The 13,521-nt window shown below is 41.7% G+C and overlaps 2 protein-coding genes across 3 annotated transcripts in view; one reads left to right on the top strand and one right to left on the bottom strand.

The window, feature by feature from the left end:
• Positions 1-442: 442 nt before the first annotated feature.
• Positions 443-10,414, bottom strand: LOC109464066 (heat shock cognate 71 kDa protein). Of its 2 annotated transcripts, none has more exons than XM_019760989.1 (11): positions 10,225-10,414; positions 8,328-8,543; positions 7,606-7,811; positions 7,194-7,346; positions 5,812-6,089; positions 4,994-5,222; positions 4,166-4,453; positions 2,914-3,076; positions 2,347-2,579; positions 1,675-1,795; positions 443-1,228 (listed from the first exon to the last, which is right to left on the bottom strand). In XM_019760989.1, the coding sequence occupies exons 2-11, from the start codon at positions 8,533-8,535 to the stop codon at positions 1,140-1,142; spliced, it is 1,968 nt and encodes a 655-aa protein (XP_019616548.1). In that variant the 5' UTR covers positions 8,536-8,543; positions 10,225-10,414; the 3' UTR covers positions 443-1,139. The 2 variants fall into 2 exon arrangements, with proteins under 2 accessions (XP_019616548.1, XP_019616547.1); XM_019760988.1 differs by having other exon boundaries at positions 7,188-7,346.
• Positions 10,415-11,230: 816 nt separating this feature from the next.
• The window catches only part of LOC109464083 (zygotic DNA replication licensing factor mcm6-B-like), a 12,019-nt gene continuing 9,728 nt past the window's right edge, over positions 11,231-13,521 (top strand). The window contains exons 1-4 of the mRNA XM_019761010.1: positions 11,231-11,405; positions 12,077-12,220; positions 12,637-12,747; positions 13,278-13,440. Of these exons, the coding sequence (XP_019616569.1) occupies positions 11,314-11,405; positions 12,077-12,220; positions 12,637-12,747; positions 13,278-13,440 (510 nt within the window). The 5' untranslated portion in view covers positions 11,231-11,313. The remainder of the gene's footprint in view (positions 11,406-12,076; positions 12,221-12,636; positions 12,748-13,277; positions 13,441-13,521) is intronic.

Below are 13,521 nucleotides of genomic sequence, written 5' to 3' on the forward strand. Positions count from 1 at the left end.
GATTCGAACGCATTTCGGCCTAACCGCATGCACCGATTTCGAAATTCGAATATGTTGTCGCATTTTTTTTGGGTTTAGGGACACCAAATTTTCGCTCATTTCGCATTGAAAGGCGTGTTTTTTTGGGTGGGTATGACATAAATAAAATACAACACGGTGTATTCCGCATCACCCTCGGTCCCAGCCCTCCCGCGGACCGGATCTCCCTCCGGCCTTCGGGCGATCCGACGCGCGGTCGGGCTGGTACCTCGGGCGATACGGAATACACCGTGTTGTATTCTATATTTATATCTAAGACTTGATGAAAGTTTGACTACACACTAACTACAGACATTCTTGCAAACTGAGCAATCGTACTCACTCTCACATTTAAGAAACAACTCAATAGTTCTTACAGAAAGTCTTTATTCTCGTCACATACAGTTCCTCATTCTTTTTTTTCTTCTTTCCACACTATAGAATCCTTTCAGTAACAGAAACATTGGATAAGACGGGTAAGAGTTGACAGTTTAAACAAATAATTAAAAGGTCCACTGTTCTTAACCTCTATAGAATATTCAAACTTCTCCAATTGCTTTTAATCTCTCATATACATATCGAAGCTTTCAAATAAAGGTAAGAAGTGACCGTGAAAGAGTGTTCAGCTAGGCGTGGTGTGTGTAAACTTATCTCCAAGCAGATCCTATGGTGGGAAGTCGGTAACAATTAGCCAAGGACTAAGCATTTATAATCTACAAGCAGACCATACGGTGGCAAGGCAGTATCCATTGGCCAGAGGAGTGTCCATTAGCCACTGTATGTATGATACTGCCTTGCCACCATATGATCTGCTTCGAGATTAAACATCTAGTAACAGTGCCTTGACCAATGGATACATGTATACAGCCTTGCCACTGTAGGATCTGCTTGGAGATAAATAAGGGGTTTACGAGAGGCCGAATCGCTCCTGTAATCTCCAAGCAGATCCTACAGTGGCAAGTCAGTAACCCTTAGCCAAGGAGTGACTATTTAGTCCCAGTGCCTTGTCCAATGGATATACAGCCTTGCCATTGTATGATCTGCTAGGAGATTAGTGTAAGGGGGTCTGCGAGAGGCGTGTTTGGAATCCGTTGCTTGGTTCGGTGTTGTTGGGGTAGAGTTTAGTCGACCTCCTCAATGGTAGGCCCGCTGCCGCCCTCCTGAGCACCTGCATCACCACCTGGGGCACCTCCGGGGAAACCACCTGCACCTGCAGTGGGAGAAATACATCTTTTTAGTGTTCTGCCATAGGAAAATATTTCCTGCAAATATTTTTCACAAAATTGGGACAGAAAAACTTCTTCAGCTTAGTAGAATTGTTTATGCAGCAACGGCGCACTGAATTTCGTCCCTAGAAACTGCACTATCTGGGTTTAGAAGCAGAATATCCACATATGTGCATTGTTGACAACAGTGAACCCATAGCCTGATTTTTTCAGTCTGCAAAATTGTAGGTTGCTTAGTATTTCTTCCCCAATATACAAGCAATCGCCATGTCAGGCCCGAGAGTGGTAGTTTTGTTGATTTGCCTTCCATAAATTTGAACATATCTTCAAATAATTTACAGGTATATGATGTAAACAAAAACAGTAATTGCTTGAATGAAAACTTTTAAACATTAATTGCAGACTACAGATGTGTACATCTAACACTGACCTGGGAAACCAGCTGCGCCCGGTGGAGCGCCGCCTGCTGCCTGGTACATCTTGGTGACGATGGGCATGCAAACCTTCTCCAGCTCCTTCTGCTGGTGCTCAAACTCATCCTTGTCTGCCATCTGGGGAGAGGAGAGCACAGGGTTAGATATAAGCTCACAACCTGGCTTACAGTACAGGCCATAACAGGGTTAAGAAAGACTGAACAACACGGCTTAAATACTGTTACACATAGTCCAAGATCAGCATGTGCTGTCCGTAAATAATTTCATTAGGTTAGCGAATGATTGAGTAAAAGTTTTTTTTATTCACAAGAGCTGGAGTTTGATGGTAAGGCTGAAGTAACAAGAAGTAGCTATGGACAAAGAACTTTCATTCAGAATAAGCTGTGTAGGTAGTTTTTTCCGGAACAGTGAAAAGTAGCAGTAAAAAGGAGTTGACTAGTGCTCTGGCAGAACTACTGCACCTTCATAAAATAGTGCTTTCTGTTGTATGTTTGCCAAATGTTGGTTCAGAATTTTATCCAATGCACAGAATGACAGCCTTACAAAGGCCAATAAGCTTAAATAAGATGTTCTACAAAGTGCTGTACACAATACATCACAGGTTTCACACAGGCACAGTACGTTCTGCCAACATGCTCCTATCCATGAACTTGACTTTGAAGCCGTACCTGGTTGGCATCCAGCCAGCTGATGACCTCGTTGCACTTGTCGGTGATGGCCTTCTTGTCGTCCTCGCTGATCTTGTCCTTGACCTTCTCGTCCTCCACCGTGTTCTTCATGTTGAAGGCGTAGCTCTCCAGCTGGTTCTTCGCGGCGATGCGCTCACGCTGGGACTCGTCTTCCTGGCGGTACTTCTCAGCTTCTGTGACCATACGCTCGATATCCTCCTTACTCAGACGTCCTGTGAAAAGAAAAGCAAGAGAAAAGGTGTTAGAAATATTCAAAGCTGACAGTTTTAATCTGGGCTGGACTCTGTATCACCTTGCTTTTACCAAAGAATTGTCATCGTCATTGATTGCCTGATATTGTCAAGAAACACAATTGACAGTCTTAAATTTCAAAATTTAAAGCCTTTAAATAAGGTTACAAAAAAATACATTGTACTAAACTTTCAGAATCTATACACACTATGCAATATCCACATACCCTTTTCAACCTATTTATCTCAAATTTGTTACAAAAATAAAAAACAATTTTTTAAAGGATGTTTGGTACAATCTGCAACATTGACCTACCCTTGTCGTTGGTGATGGTGATCTTGTTCTCCTTCCCTGTGCTCTTGTCGACGGCAGAAACGTTCAGGATACCGTTGGCATCGATGTCAAAGGTCACCTCGATCTGAGGCACACCACGGGGTGCCGGCGGGATGCCGGTCAGCTCAAACTTACCCAGGAGGTTCTGTAAAACAGGAGCATGGAAGTCAATAACTTCTGAGAAAAAACTAAGAACTATCTTAACACAAGAACCATGTCTTAACTTTTGGCAAACATCTTCAAGGCATCCAATGCAATTTCAGGGTGGCAAAACTGGATTGTCAAAGTCAATTTTCTGTATTTCGTTTTCTGTAGTTATCTGTCCTATTCCATAGCATGTTGCTGGATAAAATGCAATGTTGCTGATCGAAAAGTTGCTTGTTTCATGTTGTAGGTTGGTTCTAGCTTTAAATGGGCAGGACCAAGAAAATAGAGGCACCTCACATTGCAAATTTTGGGGCTATTTCAAACGCTTTTAAGTATGAAATGACAATGTGTGACAATGTCCTAGGAAATGGCAGTAAATGTCAATATAAGAGATTTCTTGATCCAGAATATTTTTCATTTTGCCTCCCTTGAAATTGCATTGGATGCTGTATGTAAAAGGTGTTCCTTGCATGGTCAGTCCCCCCAGTCAGTGTCAGAGCGACTCTGGGAAGCAGCACGGATATGCGAGGGTCTGCCCACACCAGCGCCCGAGGGCAGCCGGGGACAGACTTGCTCTCCAACGTCGTGGAAGGGGAACGTGCCTCACGGCGCCTGCTAAAGAACAAGCGCTGAGCTCCCGACGCCACTACAGCAGAGCCAGGAGGTGCTGGGTGCTACGTTGGGTTCTACGTTTTAAAAAACTACACTTAGATACCTAACTCAAAATCAGTGTTCCAGCCAACATTTGTCTTTCTGTCATTTTGCTTAGGACAATCTGAGATGTCATTAAACTAATCTTAGTCTACCAGCTAAATTATCTACTCAAAAAACAACAAATAGCATTTTGGACGGTCAAGATTTCTGATTTTTTCAGGAGAGCTCTACATATCACACCAAACAAAAATTGAGATGACAGAAAAAATATCAAGCTGGCTAGGACACTTATGTAATAGAGAACCTTTCATCTGATCATGAAAGATTTTGACAAATTTCCCAAATTTATATTAAAGCTTCAGACAACATAGATTTATGTAGTCATTTATTCCATTCTATGTTGGTAATTAGAGACATCAAAATGTAAACTCACGTTGTCCTTGGTCATGGCTCTCTCTCCCTCGTACACCTGGATGAGCACACCGGGCTGGTTATCCGAGTACGTGGTGAAGGTCTGCGTCTGCTTGGTGGGCACCGTCGTGTTACGCTTGATGAGCGGCGTCATCACACCGCCGGCCGTCTCGATACCGAGAGACAGCGGAGCAACGTCCAACAGGAGCAGGTCCTGCACCTCCTCGGACTTATCTCCGGACAAGATGGCGGCCTGGACAGCGGCGCCGTACGCAACAGCCTCGTCAGGGTTGATGGACTTGCAGAGCTCCTGAAATTCAATTAATTCAATTATTTTAGCAACAGTGGTAGAAATACTTTATTTCAATGTTCTTAAATATTGTAGATGAGTCAAAATTCGAGTCAAAATTCCGTTCTGCAATTTGGAAACACTTTCAGATTGAACCATAAGTGGCTACATACATTTGTACTAGTACAAAACATGAAGTCTTTCTCAAAATTATCTTTTTTCCAGTGAAAGTATAAAAACAAAACGTCATGAAAATGCATTCTACCATTACAAGAAACTGTTACTCCTGTAAAAATTCAAATTCCTGCACCAACCCCCCACTCAGTCGCTTCACTCCCTTGCCATACTAGTGATCTTGATACTTGATACTTTATTGGGATATCCATTAACTGATCTTCCTGGATTCCAACAATAACAAAATAAAACATTACACAAACTTCACATCATATGAAAACGACATTGGACTTCTGCACCACTTGTCTTCTACACAAATTTACATCCTACACATGCTTTACAGTCATTAAAAATGAAATGCTAAATTTTGTAGAAAAAACTCTGTACCTTGCCGTTGAAGAAGTCCTGCAGGAGCTTCTGGATCTTGGGGATCCTGGTGGACCCTCCGACGAGGACGATCTCGTGGATCTGCGCCTTGTCCAGCTTGGCGTCACGGAGAGACTTCTCCACCGGCTCCAGGGTTCCGCGGAACAGGTCGGCATTCAGCTCCTCAAAACGGGCGCGGGTGATCGAGGTGTAGAAGTCGATGCCCTCAAACAGGGAGTCGATCTCGATGCTGCAAAATAAGGTATACAATTTTACCTTCAACAATTCCTGTACAAGACTGCTGGGACCAAAATCAAACCACTTAAAAATGGACCGATGAACGGGAGTAGATCTCGATGCTGAAAAACAGGACAATTTTAGCAACTGATTTAAACTGCTGACAATTCCTGTACAAGAATGCAGAGACATTTAACATAGGCCAAATATGAAGCCTTTTCACTTTAAAGAGTCATCAAAGAGTCATCAATTGGCAAATAAAACTTTTCTAATGTCAGCCAAAAAAAACCTCTTTACTCCTCTCCTGGCCTGAGCACTGGATCATGAATGTCATCTTTTGGCTAATCAAATCAAAACTTTCAGCTGATCCAAAATCAGCAAAAACAAAAATCAACTACTCAAAAAAGCCCTCTCACATAGCGCAAGCACTGCAAGAAAGTCCTCCATTAGCAAATCAGTTGATTCAACATTTATGAACAAAATCAACCATTACAGCCTTCTCAACTTGCCTGAGAACTACATGAAAAGGCTCATGAAGAAGTTCTGGCAAATCAGTTGATTTAACATCAGCAAACAAAATCAACCATTTGAAGCCTTCTCACCTAGCCTGAGCACTAGACGACAGGGTCCTCTTGGCACGTTCGCAGGCCGTCCGCAGACGCCGGATTGCACGCTTGTTGGAGGTCAGGTCCTTCTTGTGCTTACGCTTGAACTCCGTCACGAAGTGGTTCACCATACGGTTGTCAAAGTCCTCTCCTCCCAAGTGAGTGTCTCCAGCCGTGGACTTCACCTCAAAGATTCCGTCCTCGATGGTCAGGATGGACACATCGAAGGTGCCACCGCCAAGATCGAAGATCAACACGTTCTTCTCAGTTCCCATCTAGACAGAAAGGAAACACGTGTCAGTGGCTACTCGCGAAAAACCCCATACACGGACACTTCTGGTATTGTCCTGCACGTAGCATGATAACCACCAGATTTTGTCGTTCATTTTTAAATTTTTCTTTTGGTTTTCAATTAGGCTTTTATCTGTTTTGGAATTTGAAGCACTTGAAATCATGTGTTGATGATAACAAACAGACAAATTCCATGTTTCTTGTTGTAAGCACAAGTATTTAACTGCAGCAGTTGTGAGACGCTCCTGCAGCTATTTTCGTTGTGCCGAGGACAACACCCGTGCCCCGTCCTTGCCGATGGAATGTGGCAGCTTCTTGTCGAGTCGTGTTTGTCAAGTGTATGACCAAGCTTCTGCCCAGAGTTCAGAAAGCAAGCCAAGGCCACTCACTTCAAGTTAGAGACTCAGAAGGCCATATACGAAGGTCCACTACGCAAGTTACTGGTAGGACTAGCAACCAGTGCGCAAGTAAACTGGTTTTAGGACTAGCAACGTCAAGTTTTAGGTAATGCAGGGCCAGAAATTACAGCCTCAGCAAGTAAAGTTAAACCTCATTGGATCTAAGTAAGACTGCCCCAGCAACTATCTCTACATAAACTGAATAATAAAGAAGCTGCACCAAGCAAGAGAACTCTCCCACCGATAGTGCAAAACAAAACAAAGCAACGTTTAAACATCAACTCATGAGCAGTCTTAAATAAATGCAAGCATTTAAAATATGGTAGAAATGCAAAGTTTTAGCAAACACTTGCAGCAAAAAACATTGCTGCAAACCAGAACCGTGAGTAGGGCAGTAATCCATGAAACAGCATGGCATTAGTACCGAAAGATTCTCAGTAGATCGGGAAACAGATTTAGTAGTTCACAATGCAAAGTTATGAGAAACTTGCAGCGTTAAAGTAAGCCCTGTGTTCTGTGAGGAAGTGTCTGGTGTAACATCTGTGAATGTTTCAGCAGCCACAGCCATCAACTTTTCCATCCAGGTAGTCCAGTTGCCAGTCTCACTTGTACATGAGGCTGGCATCTGCACTGGTAAATAAAGGCAATACTATCTATAAAGAACAACGAAAGTGGGATAACAACATTTGCCTTCTTGTCCAGTCCGTACGCGATGGCGGCAGCGGTTGGTTCGTTGATGATTCGCAGGACGTTCATGCCGGAAATGGTCCCAGCATCCTTTGTGGCCTGCCGCTGAGAGTCGTTGAAGTAGGCGGGAACGGTGACCACGGCGTTCGTCACACTCTGGAAAACAAAAATGTAAAGTTGTGTTTATCATTAAGCATAGGAATTTACACATATTTCCACCCTCAGAGGTATCCTGGGCCCTACTAGGGTTTGAGTTGGCGTTAGGAAGGGCATTCAGCCGTAAAAATCTTTCTCAAAAAAAAAAAACAAACTTGAATTTGAAGCAAACATGCCTAACCCCAGTTTCGGGAAAATGATTTTTTTTAAAAAAGGGCATTATCGGAAGAAGAACAAGTAAGAAAAAAAATCTGCCCACCTTGCCAAGGTAAGCCTCTGCAACCTCCTTCATCTTAACCAGCACCATGGAGGAGATTTCTTCAGGGAAGAAGGTCTTGGTCTCTCCCTTGTACTCAACACGGATCTTGGGCTTTCCTCCGTCGTTGACCACCTCGAACGGCCAGTGCTTCTTGTCCGACTGGACGGAGGGGTCATCGAAACGTCGCCCGATCAGACGCTTGGCATCTGAAGAGACAAAACATGACAAGTTCAGTAAAAAAGCATGATAAGACTTATCTTTACTGCCATTTTGTAAAATGTCATGCCATTCATACAATGGGAAAAGCCTTTACTTTTATTTTGGCACACTACTTCAAATCTAAGTGCACCACTATGAAGGTAGATGGTTGAATCTAACGTTAATTTGCAGGACATTGCACAAATGAATATGTATTTGTTGTTCAAAGAAATACTAGTATACAGAATTGAAGTATACTGATCAAAGAGAGCAAGGGAGCAAATACAGCCATGCTTTGCAGTTATAGACATTATTGTGCAGACAAATTTTAATTGGAGATCTGAATGCTAGGAAAACATTTCTAGATGCATGACATTGTTACCAACTCAGAAGCTGTGAGGAAAGTGTCTGATAGACACCGAAATGTAAGCAAGGTGTCTTGTATCCTGGTTGTGAAGAAGAAAATTCCTATATCTTGTAGTTGTACTCCTAAAACAGAAGCATTCTGGAGGCTGTAGACTTACCAAAAACAGTGTTGCTGGGGTTCATGGCCACCTGGTTTTTTGCGGCATCCCCGATCAGCCTCTCGCTGTCGTTAAACGCGACGTAACTAGGCGTGGTCCGGTTTCCCTGGTCGTTGGCGATGATCTCAACCTTTCCGTGCTGGAACACCCCCACGCAGGAGTAGGTCGTTCCGAGGTCGATTCCCACTGCAGGTCCGTTCTTTGCCATTTTGTGTTCTAAAAACAGGACGGGGGAGGAAATGTTAAAATTCCTCAGTGGGTTACAGTTGGGTGTTACACATGTTTTTCACAGTTCACATGCTTGTCCAACCACACCCAAGTCACATGCGTGTGGCACATTTAGCAGACTGGAAAAAATATGCCAGTGTCTTTACCAAATACCACAAGTTGTCATTATGATGACATTAAATCCGCATGGATTAGGAAGAATCTACAACTTCAAGGTCTTGTGCTCATTAATCAGACAGTATGCTGCCTATTGCTTTACTTTTTTATATACTGTAGATGAAAAAAAAAATTAATAAATCAGATTCTGAAGTGTTCATGTAAAAGAATGGTATAATTTTGAAAATTGGAACAATAAATATCATCAAGCCTATACTTCTTTGATTGAAAACAATAACTTTATAATAAATTTTATTTAAGTGCAACAGATAATTTCATCCTGCTCCATTAGACAAAGAAGCATTTCTTTTCAATCCACTTGGGAACAGATCAATCTACGGAAAAAACGATCAATAAAAATTGGACTGAACACAATAATCCACTCTGGTGAACACAAAGGTTTCTGTATGAATTATGCAAACCAATAATCAATGACCCGCTCGACCAGTCTGGCTTCCTGTATGTAATATTCTGCAACGTGTAGGGAAAATTTTATCTCCAAGCTAATCTTTCGGTGGCTGCCTTACAGTATCAAATTGGCCAGGTACTATGAAAATGTAACCAGTGCAAAATGGATAAAAACGCCTAAAAGGCGTCAAATTAAAATCAGCCGAAGGTTTAACTTCTGCTTGGATTGGGGGTGGGGGGTAGAACAAAAGGGGGACAAAGTCCCGAGTCCAAATCCCGAACAATTCTACAAAGAAATCGATCGCAAAAACGCAAAGTTTCAACTACTTTCACAATCCTAACTAAAAGACTAATAGAGATATTTTCGTGCATTGAGTAATCGGGAATTTCCATAGGGGGATTTTCAGAGATCATTCATTTGTCCTGACGTCACGTGGTAAAGGCATGGAGGTTACGGGAAAACCCTTATTCTCAGGGGAAATCGAAACGGAAGCGTGGAAGGAAAAACTGAAAACTCGGCATCGTATTTCTGCTTACAGTTTCAACGGCTGTGCCCCACGAAATGAGGGACAATATAATAGCAACGCCCAGGGCACAAACGGACTAAACCGCCATTTTTGGTTGAGTCATTCAGACTTTGAATGAGCTCTGAATTTGATACCCCCAAGTTCGCTTTCTTTGTGCCTCATCCGATAAAATTGTTGGCTGAAGGCATTAAAAAAAGAACTGCGAATCATGGCCTTGATTTTACGAAGAATAATGATAAAGACGTTCTAAACTATCCAAAGAAAGATTACTAGACACACTTAATTCTTAAAATGGCGTCAGACAACATAGTAAATTCATGGCGACTGACTACATAACTTCCTCTTTCTAAACCACCAAGAGGGAATGATCTGGAACAAAACTTGAGCTATCAAATCTTAGCTATGGTGGTAAAAATTAACTGAGGAAACATAAATTGTTGGATTGAAGACATGGGCAACTGGCCGGCACACGTGGTGCGGCATGTAAAAACGCCGGTCGGTTCGAGTACGATCAAAAGAACCCAAATTTACACCAAAAGTAGCCGTAGAAAATACTAATAACAGAAACTATGGCTTACCTTATAGTATTTACAGCAGATATATACAGGAATGATTTGTAAAAGGCTTCTTGGAAGCTTGGAAAATGAGGACAAGTGTGGATGATTTTCTACCGTTTCCGTTACTGAGGGTGTCGCAGGTGCCGGCTTTATAAAAAGGAAGGATGGAATATTCTGGAAACGTGAATCACGTGTGAGGATTTAGCCAATCAGCGCACAGGATCTAGATTGGTCTGGGTGGGCCAGATGGTTCGAGAACCATCGGTGACGATATTGACTTTTCTCTAAAAACACATTTTCTCCTTTTAACAAGCATAACAGAGCCAAAATTAGGCAGTAGTAAATTCGTGTTAAAATTGATATTTTGTCACAATACATTTTCTCAGATAATATCCCAACTGATGAGATAAAGAGGAGACTTTTGGAGAAATTATTTGGGAGGAACATCACTGAATACAATAGCAGAAAGAACACTCCCTCGTGCACCATATTTGGTAAGAATGATGTAATGCCATTTGTTGGACGTCAATGGGTCAAACCAACAGGCTAGCAACCACCGAATACATGGGTTAATAGAAAAACAAAATATTCTCAATTTTAACTAAAAATTTCTACCAAATCAAAGCAGAAATAAAATTCTTTCAACATCTTTTGTAAAAATAAAGTGAAATACTATCGTTTTATTGGACTTTAAATATATTAGCATCCACCCCTTCTACTATCGAATGGTGGAATGGGCTATACAGTACATCTCGGCGCTGATTGGTTAAAATTCCCGCGAAATCTAGCTGGTTGCTTATTCAATCTTCCTCCCCTCAGATATCGTCGTTCAAGAAAAAAATACAACAAATGTGTTCGAACGCTAATAATAATCACATTTGGACTATATAACATTAGAGTTTCCATACTCAAGATGTCAGACTTTGCTTTATTAACATTTTTCATTAAAATTTGGAGTCTTCTTTGTCAAATCTTAGGGGGTCATACTCAAAAGATAGAACAGCCAACTGGCCACGTGACCACAGTGGCGCGAAACCTGCACATTGATCACAGAGGGAGCCCGGAGTAGAGAAAAATATTACCAGAAAAGTTTGTCGACTTTGAGCCAAAATGGACGTAGCAGACCGCGCCGTTGGCCACAACTTGGTCAAAGACGATGTAGCAGACAGGTGCCAGAAGCTTTTCCAAGATTTCTTGGAGGAGTAAGTGAATATCTTCCTTGTCTTGGCTCGATTTTTAGTTCACAAAGACTTTAAAAATGGCGACATAGCCCCACTTTGTTACACTCGTGCCATGTGCTGTTGTCAAATAAATTTCACGTTTTCTGATGAAAACTTTATGCTGAAATCTCCATTTGTATTTAATGAGAATAGACTCTTTGAAGCATATTTTGACAACTGAAGTGTAGATGATATGTACAAAACTGACTTCTGATTGCATGTAATATTACCTTTCAGCACAGAAATTTTATAATCGACTTTGGGTCTTCAAATTTCTTCTTCGTCTTTGTGTTTGGTATAAATTCTCAGTGAGAGCTAAGGTACAGAATGTTGGAAAAAATTTCAAGAGTTTTATTCTTGCGTACTCTAGTGTTTTTGTCAAATAAGTGAAGAAAAAAATCAGTACAAGTAGAAAAATATAATTTGAAAGGCACCACTGTACTGTACTGTAAGTCTTGAAACAACTTTGTGTAATTTTATCTATATTTATTTGTAAGTTTGTCTTTTTGGTGATCAGCTCTCCACCACATTATTTCTATGAATTGTGTTGCTTTATCATTTTCATGATAAATATACAAGTATTAGAACTCTAATTTGTAGTGTGCCAAAAAAGTTCATATTTACAGTAACATAATCCCCCCTCACCTTTGCAGGTTCACAGTTGACGGTGAGGTGAAGTACCTACCAGATGTTCAGGAGTTGATCCGTCCTGAGCGAAACACTCTGACCGTCAGCTACCAGCACATCGAGAAGAACAACCAGCAGCTGGCCACTACTATCTCTGAGGAGTACTACAGGTGGGGACAGGACAGTTACTTTGCTAGAACACCCCTTTATGAAAAGTGGTTTAGTCCAAAGTAATATTTCTTGTGAAGTACGAGAAAGTTTAAGGTTATGTCGTCCTAAGAGCTAAAGCAATTGAGGTGAAGTATATTATTTTTCAAGTAGCTATAACTGCTAGTGGGAAATTCTACAAAAAATCTCAACTGTTTTTTGAATGAAGTGATAAAAGAATGATAGCAGGAGATATCTGACAGTTCATTAAGAAGTACTACATATACAAATATAGCCTCTACAACTACAAGGCTTCAGAAGTGACTGGAAAGAGTAGAAGTTGTCCAAAAAGGGAAACAACATGCCAATTCTGAAGCCTGGTAGAGGCTAAAACATACACAAATCATTGTTGCTAATGAAGATGTTGATTTTTTCCCAGGGTGTATCCCAGCCTGTGTCTTGCTGTGCGTAATTTTGCCCGTGACCACTGCGGAGTTCCAACCAGCAAGGAGTTCTACCTCAGTGTGACCGACGTGCCAGCCAGACACAAGTAAGTGATTTCTAAGCCTTCCGTTATGAAGCAGCTTTGAACTGTAATTTCCAACACAAGAAATTGGGACTTTCAACTTTTCAAAGTCCCACTTCCAAATTTTCAACTGTCCAGCTCCAGTCTTTGGCAAGGAAGAAGCAATCCACGGCACATTTCTGTTATGAAACAAGTTTGAATTGTAAATTCCAACACAAGAAAACACAAGAAAATGGACTTATATAACTCCAGTCTTTGTCAAGCAATGAACGATCTACCCCCTCCGTGACATCACATTATGCAGATGATGTGATGTGTGAAGCAGTGGATTGCTCATTCCTTGACAAAGACTCGAGTTCTACAATTGAAAATTCCTATTTATTGTGTTTACACGTTTGCTTCATAATGACTTGTACCAACAAAGAGAAACTTTCATATAGCCTTTGAGCCATTCATTTTTGTACCAGAAGCAGCAAGTGCAAGGAGCCCTGATACAAAACAGATGGCTAGAACCCTCACTGTAAGTCTTTATCCTTGTGTTTGTCCATTTCTAGGGTGCGTGAGCTGACCACGGGAAAGGTGGGCACCCTGCTGCGCATCAGCGGCCAGGTTGTCCGCACCCACCCCGTCCATCCCGAGCTGGTCAGCGGCACCTTCATCTGCCTGGATTGCCAGTCTGTCATCAAGGACGTGGAGCAGCAGTTCAAGTATACACAGGTGGGAGACCTTGGTAGAAACCCTAGTGTGATACCCTTTTTGATTTCAAATTTCATCAAATGTTTGTAAAAGTTTACCAGT

The sequence above is a fragment of the Branchiostoma belcheri genome, unplaced genomic scaffold (genome assembly GCF_001625305.1).
Source record: "Branchiostoma belcheri isolate BF01 breed outbred unplaced genomic scaffold, Haploidv18h27 scaffold131, whole genome shotgun sequence".
Taxonomy (NCBI): Eukaryota; Metazoa; Chordata; class Leptocardii; order Amphioxiformes; family Branchiostomatidae; genus Branchiostoma; species Branchiostoma belcheri.